Here is a 19,445-nt window from a genome sequence, read left to right as displayed (position 1 = left end):
CTTTCGCCGTTTGCGAGGACGTCATTATTACACGGCGGAGCCGCAGAGATTTATTTTATTATGAGGGCCGGCTTGGCACTTTTTGGCACATTTTGTTACACCCCCTCGACGTGTTGCCCCTGCGTATTACGCATATATGTAGCTCGGAGCTGGCTCCGACTTCACTGATTCATTTGCTTCTCACTTTGTCTAGATATAGAACTAACACACTCACTCACGCACGCCCGCACGCACGCATGGCACGCGCGCACACACACACACACACACACAGGGGACCTGCTCTAATTTAGATAATCAAATGTGTGTGTTGGAGCTAGAGAGAGATGGATTCCAGAAATTCTAGCATCAGACACACAGACTCGCACGCACACACACAAATAATGTCAAACATGCCGCTTCGCCAATCTACACACTCAACGCCTCATGATGCGACAGAGATTTACAAGCGCATAATGACGTATTGTGAGCTTGTAAATTGGCCAATCTCTACACGTGACTCTAGCATATTTGTAGCCATTACTCTGGGCAAGACCTACCCTGCAGAGTGGCGGGTTTTTGGCAGAAGTACCGCTCAAGGAAATGATGTTGACACTTTACAAATCTGTTTACATTCTCCGTGAATGAATCAAGTGTTGTGATTGGTCGAAAGATATGGTATCCGGGGTAAATACGTCAGGCGGATGTTCCGGCCCGACACTTCCGTTGATAAACTCTCTTGTCTTAGGTTGTGGCCAGGCTTTTCTCTCTGCCTCAGGTTGTGACCAGGCTTTTCTCTCTGCCTTAGGTTGTGGCCAGGCTTTTCTCTCTGCCTTAGGTTGTGACCAGGCTTTTCTCTCTGCCTTAGGTTGTGACCAGGCTTTTATCTCTGTCTTAGGTTGTGACCAGGCTTTTCTCTCTGCCTAGGTTGTGACCAGGCTTTTCTCTCTGCCTTAGGTTGTGACCAGGCTTTTATCTCTGTCTTAGGTTGTGACCAGGCTTTTCTCTCTGCCTTAGGTTGTGACCAGGCTTTTCTCTCTGCCTTAGGTTGTGACCAGGCTTTTATCTCTGTCTTAGGTTGTGACCAGGCTTTTCTCTCTGCCTAGGTTGTGACCAGGCTTTTCTCTCTGCCTTAGGTTGTGACCAGGCTTTTATCTCTGTCTTAGGTTGTGACCAGGCTTTTCTCTCTGTCTTAGGTTGTGACCAGGCTTTTCTCTCTGTCTTAGGTTGTGACCAGGCTTTTCTCTCTGCCTTAGGTTGTGACCAGGCTTTTATCTCTGTCTTAGGTTGTGACCAGGCTTTTCTCTCTGCCTTAGGTTGTGACCAGGCTTTTCTCTCTGCCTTAGGTTGTGACCAGGCTTTTATCTCTGTCTTAGGTTGTGACCAGGCTTTTCTCTCTGCCTAGGTTGTGACCAGGCTTTTCTCTCTGCCTTAGGTTGTGACCAGGCTTTTATCTCTGTCTTAGGTTGTGACCAGGCTTTTCTCTCTGCCTTAGGTTGTGACCAGGCTTTTCTCTCTGCCTTAGGTTGTGACCAGGCTTTTCTCTCTGCCTTAGGTTGTGACCAGGCTTTTATCTCTGTCTTAGGTTGTGACCAGGCTTTTCTCTCTGTCTTAGGTTGTGACCAGGCTTTTCTCTCTGTCTTAGGTTGTGGCCAGGCTTTTCTCTCTGCCTTAGGTTGTGACCAGGCTTTTCTCTCTGCCTAGGTTGTGACCAGGCTTTTCTCTCTGCCTTAGGTTGTGACCAGGCTTTTCTCTCTGCCTTAGGTTGTGACCAGGCTTTTCTCTCTGCCTTAGGTTGTGACCAGGCTTTTATCTCTGTCTTAGGTTGTGACCAGGCTTTTCTCTCTGCCTTAGGTTGTGGCCAGGCTTTTCTCTCTGCCTTAGGTCGTGACCATTCTCTCTGCCTTAGGTTGTGACCAGGCTTTTCTCTCTGCCTTAGGTTGTGACCAGGCTTTTATCTCTGTCTTAGGTTGTGACCAGGCTTTTCTCTCTGCCTTAGGTTGTGACCAGGCTTTTATCTCTGTCTTAGGTTGTGACCAGGCTTTTCTCTCTGCCTTAGGTTGTGACCAGGCTTTTCTCTCTGCCTTAGGTTGTGGCCAGGCTTTTCTCTCTGCCTTAGGTTGTGACCAGGCTTTTATCTCTGTCTTAGGTTGTGACCAGGCTTTTCTCTCTGCCTTAGGTTGTGGCCAGGCTTTTCTCTCTGCCTTAGGTTGTGACCATTCTCTCTGCCTTAGGTCGTGACCATTCTCTCTGCCTTAGGTCGTGACCATTCTCTCTGCCTTAGGTCGTGACCATTCTCTCTGCCTTAGGTCGTGACCATTCTCTCTGCCTTAGGTCGTGACCATTCTCTCTGCCTTAGGTTGTGAACAGGCTTTTCTCTCTGCCTCAAAGGCTGAATAAATAATAATGGGCCTTGATACGAAAAGTGTTGAAAGCTACTGCTATAGACCGTTGTGGTGTAAAACGTTGCCACAGTGTCCATGAAGCCTCTTGTTGCCGACTTAGTGCTAAGGGAGACGTCACCGGGTGCCATGTTTGTATCGTCCTCGCTGTGACCCGCCCGGGGATTGAACCGGGCCGACCTCCCGGGTCTCTCTGGGGCGGACACTCTTAACCACAACGCCACTGCAGCTTGTTGACGCCGCTCGCGGCACGACAGAGACAAGAGTATATACAATATGTCTGTGCTTGTGTTGTGTGTAGACTAGAGAGCTGCCTCTCCCTCCTCCTCCCATTCTCCGATACAAATGAATCTGTCTCCGTGTCGGTCGGTCGATCCCAATTCTGTAACCACTCAAATCTCAGAGCTTGATGGAAGCGCCTCTCTGGCTTCGGTTGACTCGTATAGTTTCTCCCTTATTAACCCATTCTGACCTGAGATCAGATTCATACGAGGTTTCCACTGGACACATGCTGTTCTGATGAACCCATTCTGACCCGAGATCAGATTCGAAAAATGTCAGTCGCTCTTTGATTTTTCAAAAATAGCAGACCTACAAGCTCGTAGCGCACCACTCGGTGGCGCGCTATGAGCTTGTAGATCTGCTATTTTTCAATAGCTAAAGCATAACATGATGCTAACACCAAAATGGGTTCCCGTTCAGAATGGGTTAATCATACAACGGGCTGAGACATCGAAATGCACTTGGATCTTGAAACGTTGCGTTTTGGCCATTCTCTGACTTATTGTTCTCTCCGTGGATATATAGACTCGTGGGAGATTCGTAACACAAACACGAGAAACCCAATTTATTTAAGAGGAATGTGCTTGATCTTTTAAGCCTCCGTGATGTGTGCATTTCATATGCATACATACTGTATCACGCGTGGTGCATTTTTAGACACATTGGGACTTTTTTGGGGGGTGTTGTGTTTCATAGTGAAAAGAACTTGGCACGTGAAACTTTAGCCGATGCCAGGTCTACTAACGACGGTTGTTTCGGAGGTTAAGATATTCTAGAATAGACTCTTGATTGTCCACACGTGGAAGTTTTGCCCTCCGGGCGTCGGATCAGCACGACGGTACAACTTGTGCCGTGATTCAGAGCGGTCAAACTGCATGCACTACTCCAAATCACAACCATATCCACTTCCTATTAGGTTTCTGTTCCACTTCTAACCACATGTATAGCCCTATAATCACGGCCTTATTCCGCGGGAACGAACATTTAGGGTGAAAATATGCCGATTTGAACAACAACGGAAATCTCGCAAACAAACTCTTTACTGACACTTTTCGGATGGGGCTTCTTATTTCCTAGGGTCCTCCTCGATGTGAAAAGGTTCTCGAGAAGCATTGTTTTTGGAGTGCAGTGGGAACTATACAAGAGGTAGAGGAGCGGGCCTGAAGGGGGGGAGGGGGGGGGGGAGGGAGGCAGATAGAGAGATAGAGAGAGGGGGGGGGGGGAAGGGGGGAGGGAGAGACAGAGGGAGAGACAGAGAGACGGGGGGAGAGAGAGAGAGGGATAGAAAGAGATGGGGGGGAGAGAGGGGGAGGGAGAGACAGAGGGAGAGACAGAGGGGGAGAGACAGGGGAGAGACAGAGAGACGGGGGGAGAGAGAGAGAGGGATAGAAAGAGATGGGGGGGAGAGAGGGGGAGGGAGAGACAGAGGGAGAGACAGAGAGACAGGGGGAGAGAGAGAAGAGACAGAGGGGGAGAGACAGGGGAGAGAGAGGGAGAGAGATAGAAGCTGGGAGAGAGAGGGGGGAGAGGGAGAGAGAGAAAGAAGTGGGGAGAGAGAGGGGGGAGAGGGAGAGAGAGAAGTGGGAGAGAGAGAGAGAGAGAGAGAGGTGGGGAGAAATGGAGAGAGAGGGGGGAGAGAGAGAGAGAGGGGAGAGAGAGAGAGAGGGAGAGAGGGAGGGAGGGACAGGGAGAGGGAGAGAAAGAGGAGGAGGGAGAGGGGAGGGAGGGAGAGAGGGAGGGAGGGACAGGGAGAGGGAGAGAAAGAGGAGGGGGGAGAGGGGAGGGAGGGAGAGAGAGAGAGGGGAGGGAGAGAGAGGGAGGAAGGAAGGGAGGGGGAGAGAGAGAGAGAGGGGAGGGAGAGAGAGAGAGAGGGAGGGAGGAGGGGGGGAGAGAGAGGGTTCATGCAGGGGAATTCCTTTGATGTGGTTTGTGGGTGGCATTATTCCTGTTCCTCAGAAGACACACGGGACACGGTAGCAAAACATTAGCACATGTTGCTCTCTTGAACAGAGCGAACGCATGACGTGTCGCGCGGCTGCGCGGCTCCATGCACTGTTGTCGTGGCGACAAAGTTTACGTTATAGAGGCAGAGGTTTACAGAAACAGCTGCAGGTTCTCAAACGTTTTTCCAAGCCAAGGACGCTAAAAGTTGATGTATGTATTTGGCCGTGGCGTGGAGTCCATGATCTACAAGCTCATAGCGCGCCACTTACAAGCTTGTAGGTCTGCTATTTTTGGAAAATGGAAGAACGGCTGACATATAGAAACATAGCTTTTTCAGAAAACTGTCCGCATGTAGAAGACATGTATAGAATCAAAATGGGTTATGGTGCAATTGCAGTCATGGAAAGTAACTGAGCGGTGGCAGTAGCTCAGTAGTTATAGTGACCGGAGTTCCAACCCGGGCTCCCCCAGAGTTAGTGTCAAAGTGTCCTTGAGCAAGACTCTGAACCCCTAATTGCTCCTGATGTGCAGGTTGGTGCCTTGCATGGTTTCCTCTGCCATCGATGTGTGTGAATGTGTGTGTGTGAATGGGTGAATGCAATGTAATGCACAATATATGTAAACTAAGTGCCTCGGATAAAAGGTGCTATATAAATGCACCATTTACCACTAATTTTGAGGTATTTGTACTTTACTTGAGTATTTCCAATGTCCAATACTTTTACTTCTACTCCACTAGCCTTTTGGATCCAGATATTGTAGTTTTACTCCACTACATATAATTGAAAACTTTATAGTTACTAGTTGCTTTGTAGATTTGGATTATTATTGCAAAACATATATACACTAACCACTTCAGCCCCATAGTGTACATTTCGGCCATTTGAAAATAGCAGAGCTTGTACTGTAGATCTGCTATTTTCAAAAGATGTTACAGTATGGTACGGTACGGTACGGTACAGTACGGTACAGTACAGTCTACATAGTCTGACAACCAATAGTCCGACACAACGTGACAAACATATAGCTGTTGTTAAAAAAATGCTGTACCTCCTCCAACTGTATACTCTCATGACAATAAAGCTCAAATTAATTTAATTCAATTTAATTTAATTGAATTTAATTAGAGGGGGGGGGGGGGGTCCTTGCAAGTTTGAAATGGGACATTCTACATGATGAGTACAAGTACATTTTGATACCAATACTTGCCAATACTTTTACTCAAGTGCATGTTGAATTGTGAGATACTTGCGAGTACTTTTTCCACCACCAATAGAGCGTCGCACTCCGGCCCCCTTTCATGACGACGAGACCACCAGGGCCCAGGAAATAATTCCCCATGCATTTTTCCCATAGACATTTCAAAAAGTATTTTTTTTAAATACCTTATAAGCCTCGAACAAAGCCAACTCGGATCGTGACAAATCATGGAAGAAAACACAATATTTTGGGCCAAAAGAATAATTACAAAGAAGGAAAACAACAACAAAAAATGTGTTTCTTTCTTCTTTCCAATTATTTGTCAGGGCCCCCAAAAATGTGTTTGTCGTCATGATTTGTCACGACTGGAGTTGGCTTTGTACGAGGCTTTACAGAGCTTTAAATAAATGGGAAAAATGCATGGGGAATTATTTCCTGGGCCTGGTCGTCGTCATGAAAAAAAAAAAGGACTGCAACGCTCTATTGGAAACTCCAACACTGAAGCGCATTGCAGCTCTCTGTGGTGTATTTCAAGCGGCTGCTAAGCTAAAAAGGTTTAGGTTATATGTAACCAGATCACTGCAGAAGGCTGCCAGTGTGCAACCTCCAGCTTTTCACCAGAGGAGAAAAAAAATGATTTTAATACATTTTTGTATCCAAAATTAGTTAACAGCACAGGCAGAGTCTTCACATACTAGGAGGGCATGTCTGACATTGACACAGTGAACCTTTCAAGCCTGCTTTCTCAATCCGCTGTTTTCTGCAAGACATATCTTCAAAACTATGGTGGGTCAAACTGAACAAACGATATGTCAATTTGAAGCTATGATTCCCTGCTTCCGTAATATGACAGAAAAGAGAAAATTACAAAAAGTCCAATGGCAGCCCCTCAGTCCAAATCTGGTTACAGATGGACATTGAACACGTTGCTGTGGCTGAGTGTATCTGGGTGGCACAACGCAGGATTACATCGGTTTTGGCTTGGCTTGGCTCGGCTCGGCTGGGTGTTCCAGTGCAGTAGGTTCTTCTCAGACTTTTTCATGTCAAGGACCCCCGAATATTAATTATTTATATAGCTATTCGGCCCACGGAATGCCCATCTGAAAATGTATATCGTTGTGGCATTGTGGCAGACACCAGCTATGTCCAAAATATAAACTTTTCCGAAAATGAAGAAAAAAAGTTAAGCAACATCTCTATTACGTGGTTTGAGGATCCCGTGGAACTATAGGAGGTTTTTGGTCTGAAGCGCTTTTTGATATTTTCCATTGGTTCGATATTTATTCAACAAAAACATCCACATGCAGACGTATAAAGGCCAAGGGTCTCTTCAATAGCACTGATTTATTATGATGTCCACGACGGCAAAAACACAATCCTTGACATTTGAACCGGTTTGAGGCAGCAGTGCATGTGAACATAACACTGGATGAGAGGGAAGAGAGACGGTGTGATGCTAAAGATAAGAGGGACAAAGACTCAGACAGGAGAAGAAGAGGTTGTGATACAGGTCGAGTTATTTTTCCACTATACTGCAGCATATGTATTATTGTCTGATATTAAGATTTTACTACTACTACACCACTGCCGGTAATGTGCACCACTGCCTACCTGTTTCGTTTTTGTGTTTTGTGTGGAAGAAACTTTGCATCTTTGCTAAATTTCTAAAGTTTCTTCATGATGTTCATAGTGTTCATGAATATGCTTGTCCACGTCCAAATAAACAGATCAAGTAAAGAGATACACATTCCTCGTGAGGTTGCGAGTGTGATTCCCTGGTGTTGCACCGACATGGAGACATTAGGCATTAGGTTTGAGGACGGGACAGCAGAGTCCCTCCCAAAATAATGATAGACTCTATCCCACTCGCCCTGCTGTGTACAATTATACCTTCCATCCACACACCCTACAACATCAACTGTGTACACACTCTGCCTGCCTGCCTGCCTGCCTACATGTCTGTCTGTCTGTCTGTCTGTCTGTCTGTCTGAACCTGTCAATTCAATTCAATTCAAAGGAGCTTTATTGGCATGAGAAAACATACGTTTACATTGCCAAAGCAAGTGTCGAAATATAGTACAAACTGTGTCTGAAATGGGGAAAGTATATATAAGCACAGTTGGAGGGGGTACAGACTTTTGTAAACAGAGTTATGTCACATTGCCTCGTTGATTCGTTATAAACATGTTATTTAGAAACAAATAGCAGCATTTTTTTTGCAGTCACTTTGGGACAAATAGCAGCATTCTTTCCTCAAGAATATTTAAGTAGCATACAAGTTTGCAATCAAATTATACAAAAAAGAAGCAAAGCCAGAAAAAAAAAACTGTGGTCTCTCTCTCTCTCTCTCTCTCTCTCTCTCTCTCTCTCTCTCTCTCTCTCTCTCTCTCTCTCTCTCTCTCTCTCTCTCTCTCTCTCTCTCTCTCCCCCCATCTATTTGCCTGCAGTCTATTGCTAAGAGTGCTGGTGCCTTGACATCATGCCGAGTGCGTGCGTGCGTGCGTGTGTGCGTGCGTGTGTGTGGTGCTTCGAGGTGGGGACCCGTGTGTTGACAGAGCGCTACTAGCCTGTGCTGTGCCAAGCTGCTTACTGGAAGACTCAGCTGGGGCTGTGGCTTTGCAGCTCTGCTGCTTGCCAAGCACGGCCTTGTCGTGCGTGTTTAACCCATTCTGACCTGAGATCAGATTCATACGAGGTTTCCACTGGACACACACTGGTCTGATGAACCCATTCTGACCTGAGATCAGATTCTAAAAATGTCAGTCGTTCTTCGAATTTTTTAAAAATAGCAGACCTACAAGCTCGTATCGCGCCACTCGGTGGCGCGATATGAGCTTGTAGATCTGCTATTTTTCAATAGGTAAAGCATAACATGATGCTAACACCAAAATGGGTGCCCGGTCAGAATGGGTTAGGTGCGTGCGTGCATGCTTTCCGTGCGTGCGTGTGTGTCCGTCTCTATGCCAGGGTTTGTAGCATCTTGTGTGTTCGCAGTTCCACGTTGAGTTTTTGCCTCTCAAACCCTGCAGTCCAGGGGTCTTCAACATGGGGGTCTGCATGTGTCCCATATAGGGCAGTGCTTCCCATATAGGGGTCCTTGAGAGAGTTGCAGGGGGTCCCCAGCTGTATGATAGTTAGGAACCAAATGGACCCTTGTGGGTCTGTAACTCAGAGTGTACAAATGGACCCTCTTATGGGGGTCGCTGCCATATCTCTTGAAATGGGGGTCCGCGGACTAATGAGTGTCAATTTGGGCGTCCCTGACATTACAAAGTTTGGGAAACACTGCCATAGGGGGTCCTCAGCGTTACTACAGGGGGAAGCGAAATCTTATATAGATAGGGCTAGGGAATTTGTTTTTGTGTGTGTGTCTTTGAACCACTTGAACGCTGCAAGGCAGGCGTTGTGAGCTCGTCTTCAATGTTTGTGTTTACACAAACACTCAAAGCGCCCCCTTTTTCACCCCCCTAAAAAACTAATTTGGGAAAATAAATCACAGATAGAAGCATTTTTATTTTTTTATGAGTGGTGCCAGCCACTCCAAGGAACAGCAAATGTGTGTCCCTCTGTCTGTTTAGAGTACCAACATGTGACAAAGTGGCACTGTTGAGCTTCACACTGTGCACAGGTGCATGATGGGAAGCTGAGTGTTTAGTGTAACACCAGTAGTTTTTAGTGTAACATTACAGAGCACAGTGCAGACTACGGTGTAGCACATCCACGGGTGCATGGTGAGCGGCAGTACAGTACGGTACGGTACAGTGCGGTACAGTACAGTACAGTCTACATAGTCCGACAACCAATAGTCCGACACAACGTGACATAATAGCTCTTGTTAAAAAAAATGCTATATACCTCCTCCAACTGTATACTCTCATGACAATAAAGCTCAATTGAATTGAATTGAATTGAATTAGAGGGGGTCCTTGCAAGTTTGAGAACCACAGCCTTAAACTACACTAGAAATAGAATATCTGGGCAACAGTTAAAAGCCTGTGTATCATTCACCACCAATTGAATAAAGCACCAAACTGGGTTCATCATCATCACAACCAAAAAATAATTAAAAGTATGAAAATAAGCCAACGTTCCTTTCCATTGTGGTCCGTCGTAAAACATCCAACACCCAACAAAACACAGACCGTATATATAACAAAAAAACAAAAAAAACAAACAATAAATAGATCACAGAATTTTTTAATTTTTGAAATCCCTGGAGCTCTGCTGCATGGCGCGGAATCAGAGCCTGCGGGATGATTAAGATATGGAGGATTGATCTGGCTTCAATCACGTCCTCTGACTCATCTCTCCGCACTGGAGAGTCCAAGACCACACGCACGCACGCACACGCACACACACACACACACACACACACACGCACCAGTGGTGGAAAAATAAATGGTAGTGGAGTAAAAAGTACAATATTTGACTCTAGTGGAGTAGAAGTAAGTATATGGGAAATACTCAAGTGATGTACAAATACCTATTTTTTTTTTTTTACTTAAGTACAGTACTTGAGTAAAATTAATTAGTTATTTTACACCACTGATACGCACGCGTACACACACTCACAGGCTCGTGTGTACAAGAGCGTCGGTCCTTGACCAAAACGTTGGCTATAATTTGTGTATCTTCATTGAGCAATTCCATTCCAAACAGTGTGCGTGTGGGTGTTCCTTGATTCCCTGAAATGATGCGTGTCTGCTGTAAACCAGTGGCGGGCCGTGCCCCCCCCCCAACAACCTGTCATATGTTCTTATACAACATTTAACGACGCAGAAATTGGTGGAACTGAACCACACACTCATATCAGGCTCTGTAATATCCCAGCCATGCTGCAGTGCACCGGCCCCCGCATGTGCCTCTGTAATACTCTCTGCACGTCCCTGAAGCCAAGCCACAGTAGTTTGACAATACTCCCAACATGGTAGCAGTAATGTTGGGCCAATAGGAAAACCACCTCTGCGACTACTCTATTTCTATTTGCCTCTTAAAGGGCCACTTTACCCCTTTTGCCAACCAGATCTTATTTTATTAATGATGTTTAGGACACAAGAAACACTTTGCTGGCGTGTAATATGTATTATTTTTTAGATATTTCTGTCATGACGCCATGCATGTTCATGACCCAAATAAATCTTTCATGAAAATGTGGTCTCACTTCCTTCCTGGACTACAAAGCCACTTCTCCACGCAGCCTCCCCATCTCTCCACAAGGAGAGGAAGTGCACCAAAGCATTAGGAATTCAGCAATCCAGCCAAACCCAGATAGTCAAACACGCAGACTTCATTATTTTTCTGCATGGCCATAGGGTGCACATTTGAAACTGTGCTACTGTTATCTACTGCACATACTATTATCTCTCCCATGTCCCTTTTAGGCATACAAGAAATGTGAGAAGCAAAACCAAATCAATTGACTGTGTCTCTTTCTCTCTTTTCTGTCTGTCTGTCTGTCTGCAGACCCGTCATGTTGCCACCACGTTGCAGAGTTCACGCCATGTAGAGAAGCATGTGACCAGGTAAGAATAAATGCGGGCACGCACACACATGTACACGCACGCACACACACACACACACACGCACGCCCGCACGCACGCACAAGACCCTCATAGTTGGTCTCTCTCAAAAGAGTTTTTGAAGATTCCCTTTTGAAGAGAGTGTGTAAAGTTTCTTTGTCCCTCCGCACTCTTTGATGTGCAGCGCTGAGAGAGAGAGCTAGAATAAGATGTCCCCTCCCCTCCCCTCTCCCGATTGAATTGGGAGCAGGTGATGCTCTCTCTCTCTCTCTCTCTCTCTCTGTCTGTCTGTCTCTGTCTCTCTATCTCTCTCCATGGCATCAATGCTGCTCTCTCCACAAAGCCTCGTGTAGTGCAGAGGGATACACGTTGGTGCACATTGTGGGTGAAACCTTACCATAATCACTGCAGCTGCACCTGCCGCACGGCCCGGGGAGAGAGAGAGAGAGAGAGAGAGAGAGAGAGAAACTTATAAATAACTCCATGAACTTGACCTCTAAATTAATATCTAAATCACTATATAATATACACTATAGTCTAAGTGCTAGAAACAGTCGCAACTGAGGAAAAGACAGGAAGCAGAGACTAAAAAGTTGCGTTTCTCTCTGGGAGTAAACAAGGATGGATATAGGATCAGGAAGTACAGCACATCAGAGGGACAGCGCATGTCAGATGTTTTGGAGATAAAGCCAGAGAGGCCACGACTGACATGGTTTGGACACGTGCAGAGGAGGGATAGTGAGTATATATCGGTAGAAGGATGTTGAGGTTGGAACTGCCAGGCAGGAGACCTATAGAGGAAGGCCAAAGAGAAGATGTATGCGGATGTAGTGAAAGAGGACATGAAGTTGGTTGGTGTGAGAGAAGAGGAGGCCTCTTAGAGGACAGGGTGAGATGGAGGCAGATGATTCGCTGTGGCGACCCCTGAAGGCAAAAGCTGAAAGGAAAAGAGTGCTATGTCTACATACAATGTCTAAATGACATGAATTGAGCCTTTTGCACATACTGTACACCTGTAAGGTCGTCGAGGCTATAGAGCAAGTGCTACGGGCTATAAGATGGAGTCTGAAGACGTGGTGTTTTCAGACTATACGGTGGAAGATTTGGGAGTGAGTCTGCAGTTCTTCTGATTGTAACGGAAAGGTTCATTCCAAGTTGGAGCAAGAGGGGGAGTGACGTGTGGAGCGTTGTCTTAGTGTATTTTCTGACAGCCTCCTTGTGTTGGCTATGCTCTGAGCGCGCAAGGCGGGTTGTAGGGCCCGATCAGACTTTGTACATACTGTATGGGGGTGCCAATCATGGTAAATGGTGCATTTGTATAGCGCCTTTATCCAAGGTGCTTTACAGAGATTTTGCATTACATTCAGCGGCGGTGGCTCAGAGGGGTATGAGTGACCGGATGGTAACCGCAAGGTTGCCAGTTTGAACCCGCGGGCTCCCCCAGAGTTAGTGTCAAAGTGTCCTTGAGCAAAACACTGAACCCCTAATTGCTCCGGTGTGTGAATGTAACGCACAATCTTTGTAAAGCGCCTTGGAGAAAGGCGCTAAATGCACCATTTACCCGCATTCACACGTTCACACACAGATGACAGAGGAAACAATACAAGGCACCAACCTGCACCTTGGGAGCAATTAGGGGTTCAGTGTCTTGCTCAAGGACACTGGCCGACTCTGGGGGAGCCCGGGTTCGAACTGGCGACTTTGCGGTTCCCATCCGGCCCACTCTACCCCCTGAGCCACTGCCGCCACCCTGCATGCTGTGCACACTTGCATGTATGTTTATTTGTCAAAATGACGCTCTATTTTTCGGCCTAAGTATAGATATATACACACTGATACACTGATGTCATCTCCAGTGTCATTTCAGCCATAATGGGTGCATCATCATCATCATCATCAGACACATGCTTGGCTGTTGCTTTGATACCTCTCTGGCTGCTCGTTCGTGTCAGCTGTGTAAAGGAGCACAGAGCTGTGATGTCTGCCAGCCATGCAGCCCGGCCCACTATTTATTTACTCCTCGCATACACTCTTAACTTTCTTCTGCCTTTTTTGGGGATTCTCTTTTTTCTCTCTCTCCCCACTTTGATTATCTGCCAGCACATTTCTGTCGGCTCCGTTTGTTGTTCTGCATGTTTCTCGCAGGCCCGGCTGCTTTTAGTGGGTTTTTTAGTGGGTTTTTTAGTGGGTTTTTTTGCGGGGAGGTGTGGAGGGTTTTTTTCCCCTTTCTTCCTTGGACGAGGAGGTGGTTAACCACTTAACTCCCAGCATCCATATTATACCCTGCAAAATAAAAGCGCGGTGAAATGTCCCGATGATGGTTTATGACAGTGTTTCATGTTTACCCCCATAATCACCCGCCATTAAATCACATTAATTTGACCTTTGGGGATACTGATGTAGAGAAATAAACCTGTTGAATTGATTCTTGATGGTGTGTGCATGACCTCTTCACCTATTCTACAATGTTGAAGAATTGGTGATGTCTTCTAAATCCTGACAGATATACAAACTATGAGCTATATTCGTTGACAGCTAAAGTATAACATAATGCTTAAAACACTGGTAACGCACCATAAGTCAGAGCGCGGTGGTCACAGGAACGTTTACCTTTGGGATACACGAATAAGTTGTGGTGTGTCCAAAAAAACGTTGTTTTAAAGTGCTGTACAGTATATTATGTGGCCTCGTTGGGCTTGTTTTGGACTTGTTTTCCTTAGACCTGCTCGTAGAATCTGGCAACTCTGGCCGAGAGCCGGTTGGTTCCATCCACACCTGATTACATTAAAGCTCGTTCCACGCTCCTCGCACCTGGCCTCGTCGTTATACAGTCGTAAATGAAACGACTGCAACTACACGCTCCGTGCACTTTGTTTGTAGGTGGGCCCGCACGTTCTCACACTTGGCACTGTTTGTAGGTGGGCCGCACGTGCTCACACTTGGCACTGTTTGTAGGTGGGCCGCACGTGCTCACACTTGGCACTGTTTGTAGGTGGACCGCACGTGCTCACACTTGGAACTTTAATAGTCATTTTCTGGGACCAATTATGTTTATTTTATTTTTAGCCTGGATTCGTTTATTTTGAAACATGTGTGTTTGTGTGAAGAACTCTCATAGTAAATAGTATTCTCTCTATGCACATCATCAAGGGGCCCACTACGCAATTTTGTAAATGACTCTTCCGGGACTCTTCCGACTTATTATTCACAGGTGTTGCCGATAATACCAATTAAGGCTCTGTTCCATTTAAATGCTTCTCAAACTATTTCATTTCAAGGACCCCCGGCCATAACTCAGTTACACACCCCAGTACGCTGATGTTGTGTCCGTAGCAGAGTTTTTAGGGAGCGCTTGTAGTAGGAAGTAGTGGTGCACCCATGTATATTATCACATTCTAACACAGCCAGAAAACCCTATTCTGGCAGCCTGGGCTATAGTCATTATATAATGTATACTCTTATCGTTTCAGAGCGCGACGGAGGCCCGCCGTCTCAAGCGAACTCGAGCCACGAGATACACCACCGAGCGAGCTTAAAGCGAGAGAGATGACGCGTCGAGTGTTGCGAAGTTCGCTTATGCCGACTCAGCCACCGATTGTAAATACTCTGGCCTGGGCCGGCTTAGCGGTCCAGGCACCTTGGCTGGTAATCAAGCATGACAGTGTGTCGCGGGTTCGAGTCCCGATTTCCGACAAACTTTGCTGTGTGTCCCCCCCATCTCTCTCCCCGTTTCTATCAATAAAGGCAAAAAGGCTAAGAAAAAGTATATATAAAAAATAAAATAAAGTATACCCCCCTCGATCCAGTGAGCCGACATGCACAATAGCAGCACCCTGACTCCGTTTGACCAGGATGGAACAGAGCCTTAACACAATATATGCCAGGTTCGAGATTGTATATAGAGCTTAAACCTGACTGCAGTGCCAAAACGAGAATTCTCGTCTTTTATATCGATTCATTTTAATCCAGAACTAATACTCTTATCTTATATTGAATGGGTGGTCGGCTGGCCGCTTCTCCGTCGCTATATAGGCAATGCTTGCTTCCTCGTTGTGTCCAGAATGGGTTAATACAAAATCAGCGCGACCTCACGGTCATTATATTAGCGCTTCTAGCGATAGATTAGAGACTATAGCGCCCACCCCAAGGAAATGACCCATTATTACTTCCTGTTCACGGGGACTTCTTCTTCGCTTGCCTTTTCATTCGTGCATTCTGTTGGCAACACTGCCGCCGGAGTCAATGGTGATGCGGGGTCAAACAAGGGGAATCATGTGACGTGGACCCCCTTCCCCTATTGGCTCATACTATAGGACATGACATATAGGCAGAAGGATATTTCATCATCGTGACAGCCCTAATTTGGGCGTTGGGTTTGTTGGTGTCGGTTGGCGTGTCAAACTGGGGACAAAGTCCTTGTTCCTCATTAGATTTTACAGAAGTTTTACGGTGGGGGTAGTTCAGGGGTCAGAGGATGAATTGTGTGTGTGTGTGTGTGTGCGTGTGCACGTGTGCACGTGTGCGCGTGTCAGAATGTGTGAAGCTGTAAATCTCGGGCAATTCATTTATTTTCACGACTCCACACTTCAACCACAGGCTGCTGGGAATGGAGCCATTCTCACAGACGCTTGCCGTGGGAGTGCGTGCGTGCGTGCGTGCGTGCGTGCGTGCGTGCGTGCGTTCGCCTGAGGGTTGATGAGACATAATTCCCATGCTCTCCACAAATTCCTGTCTATAGAGTCAAATGAGATAATAACCGGCAGGCTAAACAGTGTCCTTCTCTTATCAGTGTTTCAAATTAGTTGTTAAACACACATACACATACACATACATACACACGCGTGTGCACACACTCAAGCATGCACGCACTCGTTTTCGACTTTTCAACCTTTTTCGCTAGAGGACCACTTCACCGCACTTTTCAATTTCAACCCATCTTCATATAATTGGTCCTCACTATAATGTTCGTGATAAAATATACCACAATTTGTTTCTACTCGGTCTGTGTCGCATGGAAGGACTTATGGGCAGTTCAGGAACGTGTCCACCAGTGACATCATCGTTATAAGCAGATCTTTGTCTAGATTATATATTTTTAAAGAACATTTAGATTTGTATTATACCGTGAGAACGATATGGCTTCCATTATTGCATTGCAAACTTTTCAGAAATAGAAAGCCTGCCGTTTCTATTAGCTTGGATTCACCATCGATGATGTCACTGGCGGACGAGTTTCAGAACTGCCCACAGCCCCTTCCCATGAGACTGCAGACCGAGTAGAAGAAATGTGTGCTATTTTATCGTGATCAGAGCCATAGAGTAAGACAGAGTTACGACAACTCCGTTCACTTCATGAGGCCAGTCTCTTCTACATAGACTTCTATTGAAAAGGGACAAGGGGACGTTTACGGAATGCATTGGAGTCTATGGGCTCGCGCGAGTACATGAACCACGTGACCGGGCTGTTTTCTGCCCCCTCAATGTCGTAACTACGTATATACCAATTATACTGTATGAAGTTTTGTTGAAAAGTGGTGACGTGGTCCTTTAATAACTGAATGCCCCGTTTCTTTGTGCAAAAGTATTGCCAGGAGCCTGTTGTAAAAAATAATAGCTGCATTAGTTCCATTGGAACACGGGTTCTTTCTATTTATCCCCCCAGGTTTCAGAAAAGTTCTGGACATGTACTGTAGCAGTGTTTCTTTCTTTCACCTTTATTTATTCATGCATATTATTGAAAGGCAGTCTTACCCAGTTCAGAATTAATATCAGGAACTTTTAACACAAAGTATAGTCTTGAGAACGGATGTGACGATGGCCAACTTTAGGATGTAATAGGCTGCAAAGATATAGTTAGGCAATTTCTTGAGTAAGGCCTTATAGATAAAAAAACAACAGTGCAATGCTGTTCTCGTCTCATAGCCAATGATGGCCAACCAACCTTCTCATGACGCCTACAGTGATGAGTGAGATGATGATGATGATGAGCTCACACAGCCTCTGCTCCATGACCAAATGGGGAATCCCCCTTTGGACTAGCGGTTTAGATGTTTGCCTTAATACCACACCATGCGGAAGACCAGGGTTCAAATCTCTATATATACACACATGACGAGGTTCCAAGTCATGTTGGGCATCAAATGTGTTTCTTTTGAACTTTTGAACACTTGGATATCCTTTTTTTTTTTTTGCAACTTTGAGCTTGTGAAGAGAATACTTCCGCACACCCGGTTACGATTTAGTGCAGGTGCGTAAGCAGGCGCACAACAAGGCAGTAGTCCAGGGGTCACCACGTACACGGACGGCAAAGACTTGGTCTTGTCCGTGGAAAATTCGAGATTTTCCGTTTTACACACTATTATAATGTTCTCATTTTGTCAAGTCTCCAGGTTTTCTTCAGAATTATGTATGACACTCATTTATTGTGACAACTAAAGGCACATTAGGAGTCCACTACTCAAATGTTTCATTTGAAGAGACCGTCTTAACTCCGAGAGTGTTCAAATGGAACCAAATGGATCCATTTGGTTCCATTTGAACACTCTCGGAGTTACAGACCTATTGAGGTCATTCAGAGCTACTGTATCTATTTATGTGTTTCTGTCCACTCATTGTGTATGTCCACGGCAAAAATGAAATGTTGACAAATATACGTCCACCACAAGCCAATGTGGCAATGACGCCTGCAGACAGTAGACGAAGAAGGAGGGACGCCCGCACACTGCTGCTCCTTCTGGTTCAAGAACATTTCGAAATGCAATGAAAACTTTGAAAACGTGAAAACATTGGACACTCATACATTGCCTAATGAGTAGTAGGGGAGAGCCGTCACGGATGTAACATTTTGCACGTTTCATTTTTTTACTCTGAGATCCGTTTATCTACATTTTCAGGCAACGGACCTACACTTGTCTGCTTCCATAAACCACTTTTTATTTTTTAATTGATCAAACAGGTCGGGAGTTATTAAACCGAAAGTGGACGCTGTTCCAGTGTTACATTTGTTGTGCCTGTCGGACTAATTGTAACAGCATGGAGTATAAATGTAACAACGCTAAAAAACACCATTAAACATATCGTTTTCAGCTTAAAGCAATTATATTTCATTGAAGCAACTCCTTAGCATTGTTTTCATACCATGGATGTGATAAGAAAATGTATCAAACATATTGGGAAATATTAAATAGTATCGGGTGTACCAGTTTGGGCTTTTTTTTTTCAGTTCAATGGGGAAATACATTGATTAAACAAACGTTTGATTGATTGAGTTGTACAATGTTATACAACCCTAAACTAATTTTAGAATACACTACACAATACAATACAATTTTAGAACATATAATATTGGCCAATATGTCAAATATGTAAATATTACATATAATGGCATTGAATGGAAGCGGACCATTTGTAACACATTGACCCTCCTTCCTTTTTTTTCTTTGCCGTTGCTTACAGACCAGAATGAACGTGAATTCCGTCTAAACACGATGCAAACTAATGAAGAACATAAGCATGAAGACATCCATGTGGATTTTTATTCACCAACACCAAAGAAAAAAATTGTAGCACACAAATACTCCAGGTGTAAAATTATACGCATTTTGAAAAAAGTCAGTTTTTCGCCAATAGCTCCCCGCAGGGTGAAGGTAAACCTTCAAACTTCCTGGGCACGTAGAGTACGTTGCTGTACACATACTGACGCGATGGCGTCATGGTGGCGTTGACCAATCAAGAGATAACGTCCATGTTACAACCGTGACGCGTTACATCCGTGGCGGCTCTCCCCTACTTTTACTCTAGTAGCCTGCATTTTGAAGCCTGCACTTTTGTACTTTTACTCAAGTACTACATATTGAATTCTTGTAACAGAGTATCTATATATCATGGGCTTAATATTGATGACATCTGGGATAGGGAGTGAGTGAGTGAGTGAGTGAGTGAGTGAGTGACTGACTGACTGACTGACTGACTGACTGACTGACTGACTGACTGACCGGAAATGCACAATTTCATAGTTAACTGCGACCTACGGTCGCAACAATAGTACAATATCCAAAATCACAAACAATATCCAGTCTAATATCATGATATTGATACTAGGGATGTCCCGATCACGTTTTTT

At 45.3% G+C, this 19,445-nt stretch overlaps 1 protein-coding gene across 1 annotated transcript in view; it reads left to right on the top strand.

Annotated features, from left to right (window-relative positions):
• Window positions 1-19,445, top strand: part of reck (reversion-inducing-cysteine-rich protein with kazal motifs) — a 99,445-nt gene that overhangs the window by 23,845 nt on the left and 56,155 nt on the right. The window contains exon 2 of the mRNA XM_080794150.1: window positions 11,268-11,326. Within this exon, the coding sequence (XP_080650276.1) occupies window positions 11,268-11,326 (59 nt within the window). The remainder of the gene's footprint in view (window positions 1-11,267; window positions 11,327-19,445) is intronic.

The sequence above is a fragment of the Protomyctophum bolini genome (assembly GCF_963924005.1).
Source record: "Protomyctophum bolini genome assembly, chromosome: 21".
Lineage (NCBI taxonomy): Eukaryota > Metazoa > Chordata > Actinopteri > Myctophiformes > Myctophidae > Protomyctophum > Protomyctophum bolini.
Note: the sequence above shows the minus strand (reverse complement) of the source record. Positions and strands in the feature narration are given on the sequence as shown.